Below are 12282 nucleotides of genomic sequence, written 5' to 3'. Positions count from 1 at the left end.
CTCTTTCTGCACGCTCGCGACTGCAGCAAGAAGTGGCCGTGACAGTCGCAGATGAAGCTTTTCGTCTTCGTTGCGTTTCTTGCCGTGCTGGTAACGGTAGTTTCAGCGTGAGTGTGATCTTCTAGACGCACACGAGTGCATTGTCTGACCTGGAGCGCGTTTCTCATTTTTCTATCCTCGCCCCAAGCAGATGGACCAAAGTAAGATATATTATTACCCATCTCAATACAAGATCTCATGCAGACAGGAAGGAAGACCATGAAATATTTGATCTAGTCACTGCTCTTGAAGCATCCGAGGGTGTGTCCTGAGTACTATCTAGTGCTTTAAGTATGGAATATTGAGACTCCACTTCCATAGGCAAGGGCACCACGTTCTACTCTTGGCTGGATGTGTCTTCGACGGCAACCCTTGTCCAGATTAATAAGGCGTACAGGAAGAAAAGCATGCAGCTCCAGTTGAGCACCAGTCCCGTGTTATATGTCATTGGTTGCTAAGTGTATATTTAGTCCGGATAAAAATCCTGGTGTGAAGGGCATTCATGAAAGGTTTGCACGTCTGGGAGTCATTGCAACCATTTTGAAAGATACCGAGGGACGTAAGCGGTAGGTAGACTTCGCTCATACTTGGTCCGAGTTCCGAATGTTTATTTGACTACCCACAGGTATGACTTTTTCTACAAAAATGGTGTACCGAAATGGAGAGGCTCGGGCTACTATTATGCCCGGTTCAGGCCAGGCCTAGGGGTATTTCATCATTTTTTGCTCGGATGTGAGATCCGGAATTCATTTTCAAACTTTAGACTGTCCTGGTATTCCTCATCATCCTCACATCTGGGCTTCAATATCTCGTGCAGACATTGAATTACAAACGGGACCTGCGGCGCGTTGAGCTGGCCATACGGGACGCCAGACTTGCGGCTTGGGGCCCAAAGATGGAACCACTCCAAGGAAAACGGAAGGTAGGATTCATGTCTGAAAGTGTGGTCTAGATATCTAGACATGCTTTCACCTACAGGTTAAGGTCAACCTTGGCGGTGGTCCTCGTCAAGACGAAGATGGCAATGTTGTTGCCGGGAAAATGCTTGATATGGTCGTAGAACAAGACAATGTATTCATTGTACGTGATGTACCGATATCACTCTGCAAAGAATGATACTTACTGATCAAATGAGCAGCTGGATCCCTCGGGTAGTCTGCACCTCCTGGATACAAATTCCGCTACTCCTGCAGCCATTTCAAGAACATGGTTCATCGAGCTATTGATCGGCAGTATTCGTAAATTCCGTTACTCCAAAGAAAATTTCCAAAAAGGAGTAGATAACGAGCAAAGTGCGGCCACTGTTGACAGACCCGACTCTCCTGCGAGTGGAACTGCTACGCATAGTGGAACAAGCGAGGGTGAAGAACCTAGGCAGACAGGCCATGCTGCAGCAGTGAAAGCTGGTGGGAGAAGAAGAAAGGCGACAAGGAAACGGTGACCACATGTCGTACAGTTCTTCGGTAACCTGCAGGGATTTAGAGTTGCGATATATATGTGGTACTAGCCTCGCTAATTCCAGATTAGATGTGATGGTTTCATTAACCCCGTGGTCAAAGATGATCATGTGGTTATTCGTTAGACATCTAGCTTTCTAGTTACTGGTGATCATTTGCGCCACTGCTGGCATGCCGGCAGGTGACCATTGCATCCAACTCCACATCGCAGGGGTGGCGAAACAGATGGTGATCAACAGTTGGCATCAACTAAAAGGATGAAAGATTAAATTTGAAACGCGAAGGATTATGGATGGGACGTGAAGATGACCGACTCTCCGACGACGAAGGGAGCCTCGGACATAAGCTTTAATATTCGAACTGGTAATAATACATGATGAGGGGGCCATGAGAATGGAACTCTTGCAAATCAGTAATACATAACTTGGTGAGACACGCAAGCCAAAATGAAATTCCGGCAGATCGTCGCATCACTTTGAAGGCCATTTGCTGCCTTTGTTCGACTGTATCGATGTGTACTGCTTGTGTGATACTGGCGTGATGGGGAGTAATTGAATACAAGGCGGAAGCTGAACACCGCTGCCATGCACAGCAAGTACCATTGGAGCACCGTTTATGAGAAATATGTCGGCCGATGAGGAGCTCACATGTTCCGATGGAGCTGCGGAAAGCCTTGGCCACTAGACTAGAAGACAGTGAGAGAAACGGGCCGACCCAAAGTGAGAGCACTTCGGACGCAGAAGGGCAATAGCTATAGTACCTCCAGGACGTTGACATTAATCAACATGTAGATCCGAGCAGGGTCGACTGCAAGGAACGAGAGGAATTTGCAACTCTTTCAAATTGAGTAGTAACAAATATATTATATAACGAAGCAGTGCAAAAATGGGTGATGTAATTCCTTATCGTCCAATCAGTAACACGGTGCCTTGAGTAAATAAATGGCAACAAGTGGGATAGTGACCTCTCCATTTAAAGCGTTCTACAAAGGCCTTGACTCCTCTGCATCTCCTGAGCCTCACACGTTGTTCAACATCACAAGCACTGATATCTTTTGAACAATCATGGCCTATCATTACCACAACGATCTTCTTGCCCCCTACCTTGCATTGCCCCAGGGCGACAAGGTTCAAGCTGAGTGTGAGATTCTTTTACTCTCTTATCGATTGAAGAAGAAGTTTTCTCATGCAAATCTTAATCTACAGACGTTTGGATTGATGGTGATGGCGGTCTTCGTTCAAAGACCACGGTCGGTCATCGCGAATGATTGTCGGTCCAGTAGTTTATATTGATATTCCAATTCCAGACAGTGAGCAAGAAGGTCACTGATATCGGCCAGCTCCGCATCTGGGATTTCGATGGTTCATCCACAAACCAAGCTCCAGGCACTGACTCAGATGTCTACCTCCGTCCCGCCGCTATTTTCAAGGATCCTTTCCGAGGTGGTGACAACATACTCGTTCTCGCCGAGACCTACAACAACGACGGTACCCCCAACCGAACCAACTACCGCCACCACACTAAGAAGGTCATGGATCTCGCAAAGGACACCGCTCCCTGGTTCGGTCTTGAGCAAGAATATACCCTTTTCGATGCAGATGGCACGCCATTCGGCTGGCCGAAGGGTGGTTTCCCCGGACCCCAGGGCCCTTACTACTGCGGCGCAGGTATGCTTCCTTTAGCCGCCCAGATGTGCTCATCGTTAATTTCGCTTCTTTAAGGAACTGGCAAAGTTTTTGCCCGTGACCTCATCGAGGCTCACTACCGTGCCTGCCTGTACGCCGGCGTGAACATTAGTGGTATCAATGCTGAGGTCATGCCCTCCCAATGGGAATTCCAAGTTGGCCCTTGCGAGGGTATCTCCATGGGTGACCACCTCTGGATGGCTCGTTACCTTCTCGTCCGCATCGCTGAACAGTGGGGCGTCAAGGTTTCCTTCCACCCTAAGCCTCTTTCAGGGGACTGGAACGGTGCTGGTTGCCACACCAACTACAGCACCAAGGCCATGCGTGAGCCTGGAGGTATGAAGTACATTGATGAGGCCATCGAGAAACTCTCAAAGAGACATGCTGAGCACATCGCTGTCTACGGCGAGGACAATGATCTCCGTCTTACCGGCCGTCATGAGACTGGCCACATTGGAGACTTCAGTTCTGGTGTTGCTAACCGTGGTGCTTCTATCCGGGTGCCAAGGCACGTTGCTGCTCAGGGTTATGGATACCTCGAGGACCGTCGTCCTGCCTCCAACATTGGTCAGTATACCCTCTATTCTCGTTTGTCCTGTTAATAACCTGTATTTTTCTATGAATTAGACCCATACCGTGTGACTGGAATCATCATAGAGACCACTATTCTTGACAAGTAGAAGTTTTTTTTCTCGTTGTACTTTACTCCCCATCCGTTTTTGTTGGGACGCAGCCAAATAAAGGAGGCATGCATGACTCAGACTCAGTAATAATTTGCTCTGCAGCACTGTGTATAAATGATCATCGAATGACTTCGCTCTATGGGAACAATCAGCTGCTTGTTAGACTTATAGTGAATCGAAACGACTGGTCGATGACTCTTGCACATCTCATGCTACAAATATTTTCTAATAAGTAATATCACCAGTGTGGTCACCAATGATCACTATTCTTGGGCACTTATGGCACGCCAAGCTTGGAAAAGCACCCAAGCAAATTGTACATAACAAATACCAGTGTGTTCAACACGCTAGAATCCTCTAGTATCTATATTCGTTTATTTGGTGTTGTTAGAATCGAAAGGTCTTGATTGCCGAAATTGGTCAGTCTGGACTTTGCTGTTGTACAGGTGACAGTAATGGATCCGCAAGACAGAAAATTAACTTTACCTGCCTTTCTCAAAGTCCTCACAAGCAACAATGTGCCTGTTCCCAAGGCAATGGCAGTAGCCAGCAAAGTGTTCGTCTGCTCAATTAGCAAGTTTGTGTGAATAACTGTGATTTCAGATACAAGGAATCCAATACGACTAGTCTCCTTGCGCAACTTACAGATGTGAAGTTGAAAGTGAGTGGCGTGGAAGACAAGGAAACGCGGAAACTCGTGCTAGCTGCAATTCGCAAAGCGGGGTACACTGCGCAGCCCTCGGGTTCGAAATTGAAACCAAAAAGTGACAAATCCAGGAGTTCGGATGAGCAGCCCGTGGCAGGTCCGTCTGAACCGAGGGTCACAAATGCAATGCAGGCCGTGGTGAGTCCGCATCCCGTTGTGTATTTTGAATGCTAAATTACATAGACCACACCAGTTAAGCGAAAACGAAAATGGGACGACGACTTAAACGAGCTCCTTCCAGATGGACCTCCAGACGAAGCTGCTACGTACGGCAGCTTGGAATTCAATGAGGTATTAGATGAGGCGGTACAGTTCAGTTCTCTGCTCGCTTAATCAGGCATGCTCAGCGCGTGTCTTCTTAGGTTCTTAAGACGAAGTCTACAGTTGTGAATCGGGCGCCATTGATGACAGCCTGGGCAACTATAGTTGCGGAGCGCTTAGGATTTGAGAGGGAGGAAGCTCTCAGCATTGGTACGTACCAGCCAGTGAGCATGCTGGATGTACTCAAACGTCACGAAGCTTCCGTTTACACTGAAATGAATGCAATATCAAAGGGGGTCTCCTTAGGTCTCTTTGACAAATCACGCAAGAAAGAGATAGAGCCTATTAAGGGCAGCACACAACCTTATGTCGACTTACTAGGAAGAAGGTATGCCTCGTGGCAGGTCTTGGTGCCTTTTACTGACAGCATAACGTGTCATGATTGTTGACAGGATGTACGTCCACCTGTCTATCTATTTACAAACGTTCTAACGTTCCGCGGCCATTCTGCCAGATCCCTGTATCAGACACAGAACGAGATATGGCGTGCTCTCGACAACACCTCACCGGCTCTCCCCAGCACAGCATTTTCATATATATCTCGTGCGTTTCGACAGACGACTCCGTACGTCATCGGTGCCCTCCGATTGTTGGCCGAAAGCTTCCCACCCCCAGAGCTTAATAACAAAGGTTTCGGATTGTATGCCGAGTTCAGACCTGATGTAGATGGGTGGGGTAAACGTGGCGAGGTGTGCTGCGAACAAATTCTGTCACTCCGCAAGAAGGACAGAAGCACTATCGCTGAGCCTGCTGTGAAAGGTGAAGTTGTAAAGCTGGAAGTCATTCATGATTCGAGAGCAATTGAAGGTCCGGGTGGGTCACAATCTGGTACGTCGGAAGGACCGGAACATAAGAAGGCACGAGCGATGACCCTGGAGGAGTACGAGGCTGCATTAGACCAGGATGACACGTTTGATGATGTAGACCTGAACTTTGAATTTTAATCAGCAATGAACCTGATTCAATTCAGACTGTCACCGCCGCTGAACATCCGCAGAACGCCTCTATATTCGGCAAGTTCCCTTATTTGGAGTATCCAGAACACTGATGCCATCGACCAGTGCATGATTCAGTGCAGTGCGATTTGGATCGGTTTTCATGGTTACATATTTTGACATTATAACCCGATGACCGAGGCGGAGAGCGAGGAGGCGACTAGGAGGCGACTGTTCCCTGGACTGAGGAGAAAGGAGGAATACGGCACGTTGGATTCCGCGTTGAGGGGCGCGCGGTGGCAACCTGGATGGCAGAGGTAAGGTATTTGTTTGTAGCATTTTCCAATTATATTGTGCATTTCCGACTTTTGTGGTGGCGTGCCAACAAAATTTCACCCTCTTATCAACCTCGGATGAGCTATTAGGCTCCCCTGGTCAACCATCTCTCGCAATCAACATCGACATTCTGGGTGTGTTGCCTTGCACAAATATTTTTCTTCTTCTCACCAGCTGCAATAGCAGTGTTTCGACAACCTCAGTACTTGATAGATGCAGTGAATACTTTGCTTCGATGCCTGCATTCCCGTCCAATAGACTGTGCTCCCATGCAGGGGTGAGATTCTTAACCAGTCGTCAGTCAACATAATGACTACCACAGCTGTGAGTTTGTTTTCCAGGAGTGTGTGACCCTCCGAGGCTGATCGCAAACTGTATTTGTCAGGCCATAATTTATGGACGTCGTGCTACATTGGATGAGTGTGATCGTAATTGCAATACCTCCGTGATACCGAGTTGACCGAAACATCACGCAAGTCATCACGATCACACAATCACATGTCATGTATTAACGATCCAGAAAGATCCTTGTGTTTCTCGTTATCGTCTTCCTGGCTTACTGACGAAATGAATAACGCAATAACAATGGGCCATGTTTCAGGCGGTGAGCTCCATAATATATGAAAGACTTAAGTGCATGATGCTCAATAACGAATACCGGATACCAGAGGAGCTTGTTCTCTCCGGCATCTATCTGTGCGCTGTGAGATTCCATGACTCGATATTGTATGGGAAGCAGTCTGGATTGCTGTAAAACACTTCCGTGAATTGCGACGACAATCGACTGGACGGAATATCAGGGATTGTTTCACGGTGTTGATGAAAACTCACGCGGTTTACTTTGTGAGATGTCAGGCTCCTTGGTTTGTCCTTAGTGTTCTCAACGTTTGCCGATCTATGACCATGTCCTCTGCAAGCCATCATGGTATATATTCGTTAGACATTCAGATTTATATCGGTGTTGTTCAAATCTTCTGGCTCGTGCAGATGATCGTGCAGAGACCACGCCTGATCGATATCCTTAGCCTTCGGGAATATCACACCAAGTTCGTGGTCAACTCTAATGCCCATGGCAGAAACCGGCATGACTCCAATTGTTTTCCAGGAGCATGTGCACAATGCACTACGCAGTAATGTGTAGCGCGAGAATGATTGATACAATCAACTCTTGTCAAGCACGTCCTGCAGGGGGCGGGAAATTGGGTTCGAAATTTTATTGAATTCGTGGTATCTGCATATTGTAAGCACAGAGCGTTTGATTCCGCGGAATTCACGTCCACGCCAACATGTGGGTATATGACATTGATTAGTTATCTAATCTTCAGGAAAGAAGAACATATTTCTTCCCAGACGACTTTGAGAATACCAAACCAATAATCAATTCTTGTAGCATCACCAGGCAAACCAAGTCCCCTCGCCGTGCTCAAGCGCTTATGGACAACGAGGTCGCTTGAAGTTGGTGTATCTAACGTATAAATTTATTGGCGCAGCGAGGTATTTGCTGGGGGGATATAGTTCATAGCCTCGACGGTGCCAAGATGTCACGATCTCCAGTCACCAGCAACCGTCATGATCACAGGGAGACAGTCGTCCGTTACTAGGGTGTCTCTTGTGTCCCTGCCAAGAGCCTTGGACAACACTGGCAAAAAAGATTGATAAAACTAAGGGGCCCAACCGGGAATTGAACCCGGGACCACCCGCAACTTCAACACCTTGTGTTGGGGATTGCTCCCGAAGCGGGTATCATACTACTAGACCATTGGGCCTTGAAGAGTGCATCACCATTGACTTATATAATCACAGGGAGAGAGCTCACCATATCCGCGCCCGGAACCATCGTAGTCAGTGGTCACTACGCACATTAATATTGCAGATCGATAACAAGCAGAATATACCAGCCAAGCCTCGAGCTTACACCAATCATTGGGGTATCTTCTAGCTTCATTCTCGGACAACCGGCGCACATTGTACCCTTCTTTCATCTCAAGCGATGACTCGGACGATATGGCAAGCAGCTCAGGATGGAACCTTTCAATCGTGAGGCTCGCTGTGCAAGGAGAGGATGCATACGAAGACCTGGGTCTGAATCCCAGTGTCTGGACGCAGGCCACCACAAGTGAATGACAGGACACGTGGGGCGAGATATGAGAATTATTGGTTATTTTCAGTTGATGCATGCCGGGGATGGAATCGCAGGGACTTGCGCGTGCGTTCGTTAACAGAACCCATGGCCACACAGGACATGCGTGGTCAGGGGCTCACCAAGGTAGTTTCGACTGGAGGTTCCTAGCAGCCTGCGTAATTATCGTCCATCGTCCGCGACAAGCCGAACGTCGCGACTAGAGGAGAACGACAATCAATACACTTGATTAACTGGGGAGCGCATCGATATCGCTCAGCCACTGTTAAAGAAGTCAGCGGTAGAAGACGCAGGTGGGATGCAATCTACCTGACTGGAACATAGGGAAGCGCGGACGACGACATTGGAAGAGCACTGAGTCAACACTGGACTGGGATATAGTGATATCACATTGACAAGCTCAACATTAAATACTGTAACGGCAATGAGTCTGATCCATTAATGCACCATCCATAGCATAAATGAGTGTTTTGAATACCGTATGTGATGGCTACCAAGCCTATCTACATCTAGTGTCACATCTATATAGCATGCCATTAGTCAACCCCGCGTCCTGCACATGTCGCGTAGTACCAAGTTACAAAGACGGCTTAAAGTTTTTTGATGATAGCATTGGTGAATTCCGATGTCGTTGCGGCACCTGCAGACGAAGCAATATGAAAACGAGTCTCAATAGATCACGGGCAATTACTCACCACCCATGTCTGCAGTCCTGACCTCTCCGGCGTTGATGACATCAAAGGTCGCGCTTGCAATACTATTGGCGATGGAATCAAGACTGCGGGAGGAGAGTGTAAGGATTATCAGAACAAGGCTGTGCTGGACAACATACCCAAGATGTCTGAGCATCATGGTGGCACTCAAAATCATAGCGGTAGGGTTGGCACGGTTGGTGCCCATGATATCTGATGCAACGTGTCTACATCCGGGCTCGAAGAGGGCATAGTCCTGAATAGATATCAATACCCTGCGGAACCAAATGCAAGTATGCGACATACACGGCCGATGTTGCATCCTGGAACAATACCAGGACCGCCAACGAGTGCGGCACCAATGTTGGAAATGATGGCACCGTACAAGTTGGGCATGACCATGACATCGAACTGACCAGGTTTGGCCACTAATTGCATGGATCTAGGCGATGTTAGCCGGCTGGAACGGAAAAGGGAGAGACGCCTCACGTGTTGTCGATGATCATATCATTAGACACGATGCCTAGAGATTTGTACTCCTCCGCAATTCGACGGAAGGTGTTCAAGAACAGACCATCACCGAGTTTCATGATGTTGGCCTTGTGCACACAAGTCACTTTCTACAAACGAGCGCTTATCAGTAAAGCACCGGCTGGAAATGAAGTCATAACCGACCTTGCGGTTGTTCTTGAGGGCAAAGTCAAAAGCAAAGCGCGCAATACGCTCCGCCTTGGCCCTTGTAGAGACTTTCAAACTCTCCACCACACCAGGATAACTCTGGTGCTCCAAGCCAGAGTATTCACCCTCGGTGTTTTCACGGATGATAGCAAAATCGACGTTGGAGTGGCGTGTGGGGAATCCAGGGAGAGACTTGCACATCACAACTGATGCGTAAATGTCGAGCTGTTGACGCATGGCCACGTTCCATGAGATATGGCCGGTTTGAGAGATAGGCGTGAAGAGAATACCTATGACGACAAAGATGAATGCTAGTTCTGTGACTCAGTAGGAAAAATGACTTACCCTTGAGACCAACTCTGTTGCGCTTGAGACTTTCCATCGCCTGCTTGAAGAGATCCTCCCCCGCTGAAGATACACCGGAGACATCATACTGCTCCCACTCGATGGGTGCATTTACATGCTCGAAGATCTCTTTGACAGAGTCTGTGATTTCACCGCCAATACCGTCACCGGGTATGAGGGTAACCTAAACACACTCGATACCAGCACCATGTCCAAGGGTAGATTCACGCACCGTATATACGCCACCGTACTTGGTCGGTAGCTGGGATGGATGATACGATAAGTTCGGTGACGCTATTCGCTTGGGCGTGGAACTTACTCTTTGCGTGACTTTTGGAAAACCAGCCGAAAGTGTGGTTACAGTTCGCTTGAAAAAAAAGGTGAACATCACGCCATCTTATAAATTCAGTTACCTACGGAATGCTGAAGAGCAGGGCGGGTCGCCGCCGACAAAGCGTTGCGAAGCATTACTTACAGACGTTGTGGAATGAAGGAAAGAAACGGAGTAGTCGTACAGCTAGCGGAACAGTTGGTTTTAGTTTTAGACATAAATTGTAGGAAAAATATGAGGAGAGCCCGCCGCGCCGTGTAATCGGTTCACTTCATATTATATTTCAATTCCGCACTTTGTCCGTGTCAAAATTGCTCCCATTTCATTCACACTCTCTCTTATTACAGTCCTCCTCCCTCCGTTTCCTTTCCAAAAGGCTCAATGTCTGCCGCCCGTGCTGCTCTCTCTCGTGTTGCTCCTGCTATCGCAAATGTTCGTGCACGTCCTTCATTGGCTCTAAAACGTGCTGCTTTCGCTCGTGGATATGCGACAGCAAGTGAAAACTCGGTAAGAGTTGCACGTCATTCTCATGCATCATGTCAATTCTGAACCATTTGGTAGATGACAGTCCGTGACGCACTCAATGTTGCTATGGAGGAGGAGATGATGCGTGACGAGAACGTCTTCATTCTCGGTGAAGAGGTAGCTCGCTACAATGGCGCCTACAAAGTCTCCAAAGGTCTTCTTGACAAGTTCGGCGAAAAGCGTGTCGTTGACTACTCCCATCACTGAGATGGGTTTCGCCGGTGTTGCTGTCGGTGCTGCACTCGCAGGTTTACGACCAATGTAATGCACTCTTTTCCTTCTGGCGTGTTCTTATCTCATTATTTTGCTTAAAGATGCGAGTTCATGACTTTCAACTTCGCCATGCAAGCCATCGACCAGATCGTCAACTCTGCTGGAAAGACTTACTACATGTCCGGTGGAAATGTACCCTGTCCTGTTGTCTTCCGTGGTCCCAACGGTGCTGCCTCTGGTGTCGCCGCCCAGCACTCCCAGGACTATGCAGCCTGGTATGGCTCAATCCCCGGTCTCAAGGTTGTCAGCCCTTGGAGCGCAGAGGATTGTAAGGGTCTTCTCAAGGTTTTATTTTCCACGGTTTCTTGTACGTATGGCTAACAACTTTATAGGCCGCTATTCGGGATCCTAACCCAGTCGTATTCCTCGAGAATGAGATGATGTACGGTGTGACCTTCCCCATGTCTTCAGAAGCCATGTCAGACAACTTCACTCTTCCTATCGGCAAGGCGAAGGTCGAGCGTGAAGGAACCGATGTCACTATCGTAGCACACAGCAAGATGGTCACTCACAGTCTAGAGGCTGCTGACATGTTAGCGAAGGAGGGCGTCAAGGCTGAGGTTATCAACCTCCGTAGTATTCGTCCTCTGGATATTGACACCATCAAGGCATCAGTCAAGAAGACCAACCGGTCAGGCGGTCATTTAGCCTAATGAATCATTATTCAATCATCTTTTTACAGTCTCCTTATCGTCGAGGGTGGTTTCCCCGCCTTTGGTGTTGGTTCCGAAATCTGCGCACAGATCATCGAGAGCGAGGCCTTTGACTACCTTGACGCTCCGGTTGAGCGGGTAACTGGTGCTGATGTCCCTACGCCTGTACGTGTCAAGACGATGACCGCACACCAATACTAATACCTTTTGTTTTATTTTAGTATGCCATCAACCTGGAGGCACTCGCATTCCCCGACGCACCTCTCATCGTCAAGGTCGCCAAGCGGGCACTTTACAGGACCAACTAGGCACACTTATACTTTTATCGCACGCATTTGCTCTCATACTTACACACTCATGGGCGTTAGTAGTCCTCTGGCCGCAATAGACATATTACCCATCTAAGTTGGACATGGTCAAACCGGCCTCCGTGCCCGGTCCATAAAAGTCGCTCTTTTGCCAAGTCGTGGGGTTGACTGCTCA

General features: G+C 48.1%; 5 protein-coding genes and 1 non-coding gene across 6 annotated transcripts; 4 read left to right on the top strand and 2 right to left on the bottom strand.

Moving 5' to 3' along the window:
• Window positions 1-51: 51 nt before the first annotated feature.
• On the top strand, window positions 52-1725 carry BJ212DRAFT_1505311 (uncharacterized protein; the record flags this gene model as incomplete). The annotated part of the gene is made up of 8 exons (XM_041341618.1): window positions 52-107; window positions 206-300; window positions 361-457; window positions 510-605; window positions 665-746; window positions 803-961; window positions 1018-1119; window positions 1178-1725. 8 exons carry the CDS (start codon window positions 52-54, stop codon window positions 1478-1480), a joined length of 990 nt encoding a protein of 329 aa, XP_041192422.1. The 3' UTR covers window positions 1481-1725.
• A 694-nt stretch (window positions 1726-2419) lies between these two features.
• Window positions 2420-4284, top strand: BJ212DRAFT_1356890 (glutamine synthetase). The gene is made up of 5 exons (XM_041335728.1): window positions 2420-2636; window positions 2702-2745; window positions 2803-3163; window positions 3218-3748; window positions 3809-4284. The coding sequence occupies exons 1-5, from the start codon at window positions 2561-2563 to the stop codon at window positions 3859-3861; spliced, it is 1065 nt and encodes a 354-aa protein (XP_041192421.1). The 5' UTR covers window positions 2420-2560; the 3' UTR covers window positions 3862-4284.
• A 35-nt stretch (window positions 4285-4319) lies between these two features.
• Window positions 4320-5835, top strand: BJ212DRAFT_1273161 (uncharacterized protein; the record flags this gene model as incomplete). Its single annotated transcript, XM_041331069.1, has 6 exons — window positions 4320-4420; window positions 4468-4708; window positions 4754-4876; window positions 4933-5041; window positions 5090-5219; window positions 5346-5835. 6 exons carry the CDS (start codon window positions 4320-4322, stop codon window positions 5833-5835), a joined length of 1194 nt encoding a protein of 397 aa, XP_041192420.1.
• A 1993-nt stretch (window positions 5836-7828) lies between these two features.
• On the bottom strand, window positions 7829-7928 carry BJ212DRAFT_t65. The gene has a single exon. It is a non-coding gene; the product is annotated as a tRNA-Pro (tRNA).
• A 508-nt stretch (window positions 7929-8436) lies between these two features.
• Window positions 8437-10611, bottom strand: BJ212DRAFT_1356883 (uncharacterized protein). Its single transcript, XM_041335727.1, has 11 exons — window positions 10435-10611; window positions 10337-10384; window positions 10250-10279; window positions 10018-10201; window positions 9670-9962; window positions 9484-9614; window positions 9301-9436; window positions 9135-9250; window positions 8998-9080; window positions 8612-8942; window positions 8437-8564 (listed from the first exon to the last, which is right to left on the bottom strand). Exons 1-10 carry the CDS (start codon window positions 10483-10485, stop codon window positions 8893-8895), a joined length of 1122 nt encoding a protein of 373 aa, XP_041192419.1. The 5' UTR covers window positions 10486-10611; the 3' UTR covers window positions 8437-8564; window positions 8612-8892.
• Window positions 10604-12213, top strand: BJ212DRAFT_1568754 (thiamine diphosphate-binding protein). Its single transcript, XM_041342012.1, has 7 exons — window positions 10604-10855; window positions 10910-11059; window positions 11082-11134; window positions 11188-11431; window positions 11479-11777; window positions 11829-11964; window positions 12021-12213. Exons 1-7 carry the CDS (start codon window positions 10730-10732, stop codon window positions 12105-12107), a joined length of 1095 nt encoding a protein of 364 aa, XP_041192418.1. The 5' UTR covers window positions 10604-10729; the 3' UTR covers window positions 12108-12213.
• Window positions 12214-12282: the final 69 nt, after the last annotated feature.

Source organism: Suillus subaureus (assembly GCF_016647635.1).
Source record: "Suillus subaureus strain MN1 chromosome Unknown BJ212scaffold_18, whole genome shotgun sequence".
In the NCBI taxonomy this organism is placed as follows: Eukaryota; Fungi; Basidiomycota; class Agaricomycetes; order Boletales; family Suillaceae; genus Suillus; species Suillus subaureus.
Note: the sequence above shows the minus strand (reverse complement) of the source record. Positions and strands in the feature narration are given on the sequence as shown.

Coding starts and splice junctions, on each gene's coding strand:
- BJ212DRAFT_1356890 (XM_041335728.1), top strand. CDS start 2,561: ATGGCCTATCATTACCACAACGATCTTCTTGCCCCCTACCTTGCATTG. Junction 2,637..2,701: donor CGACAAGGTTCAAGCTGAGT/GTGAGATTCTTT, acceptor CTTAATCTACAG/ACGTTTGGATTGATGGTGAT. Junction 2,746..2,802: donor GTCTTCGTTCAAAGACCACG/GTCGGTCATCGC, acceptor TTCCAATTCCAG/ACAGTGAGCAAGAAGGTCAC.
- BJ212DRAFT_1356883 (XM_041335727.1), bottom strand. CDS start 10,485: ATGCTTCGCAACGCTTTGTCGGCGGCGACCCGCCCTGCTCTTCAGCAT. Junction 9,437..9,483: donor GATATGATCATCGACAACAC/GTGAGGCGTCTC, acceptor AACATCGCCTAG/ATCCATGCAATTAGTGGCCA. Junction 8,943..8,997: donor CAGGACTGCAGACATGGGTG/GTGAGTAATTGC, acceptor CTTCGTCTGCAG/GTGCCGCAACGACATCGGAA.
- BJ212DRAFT_1568754 (XM_041342012.1), top strand. CDS start 10,730: ATGTCTGCCGCCCGTGCTGCTCTCTCTCGTGTTGCTCCTGCTATCGCA. Junction 10,856..10,909: donor CGACAGCAAGTGAAAACTCG/GTAAGAGTTGCA, acceptor ACCATTTGGTAG/ATGACAGTCCGTGACGCACT. Junction 11,965..12,020: donor GTGCTGATGTCCCTACGCCT/GTACGTGTCAAG, acceptor GTTTTATTTTAG/TATGCCATCAACCTGGAGGC.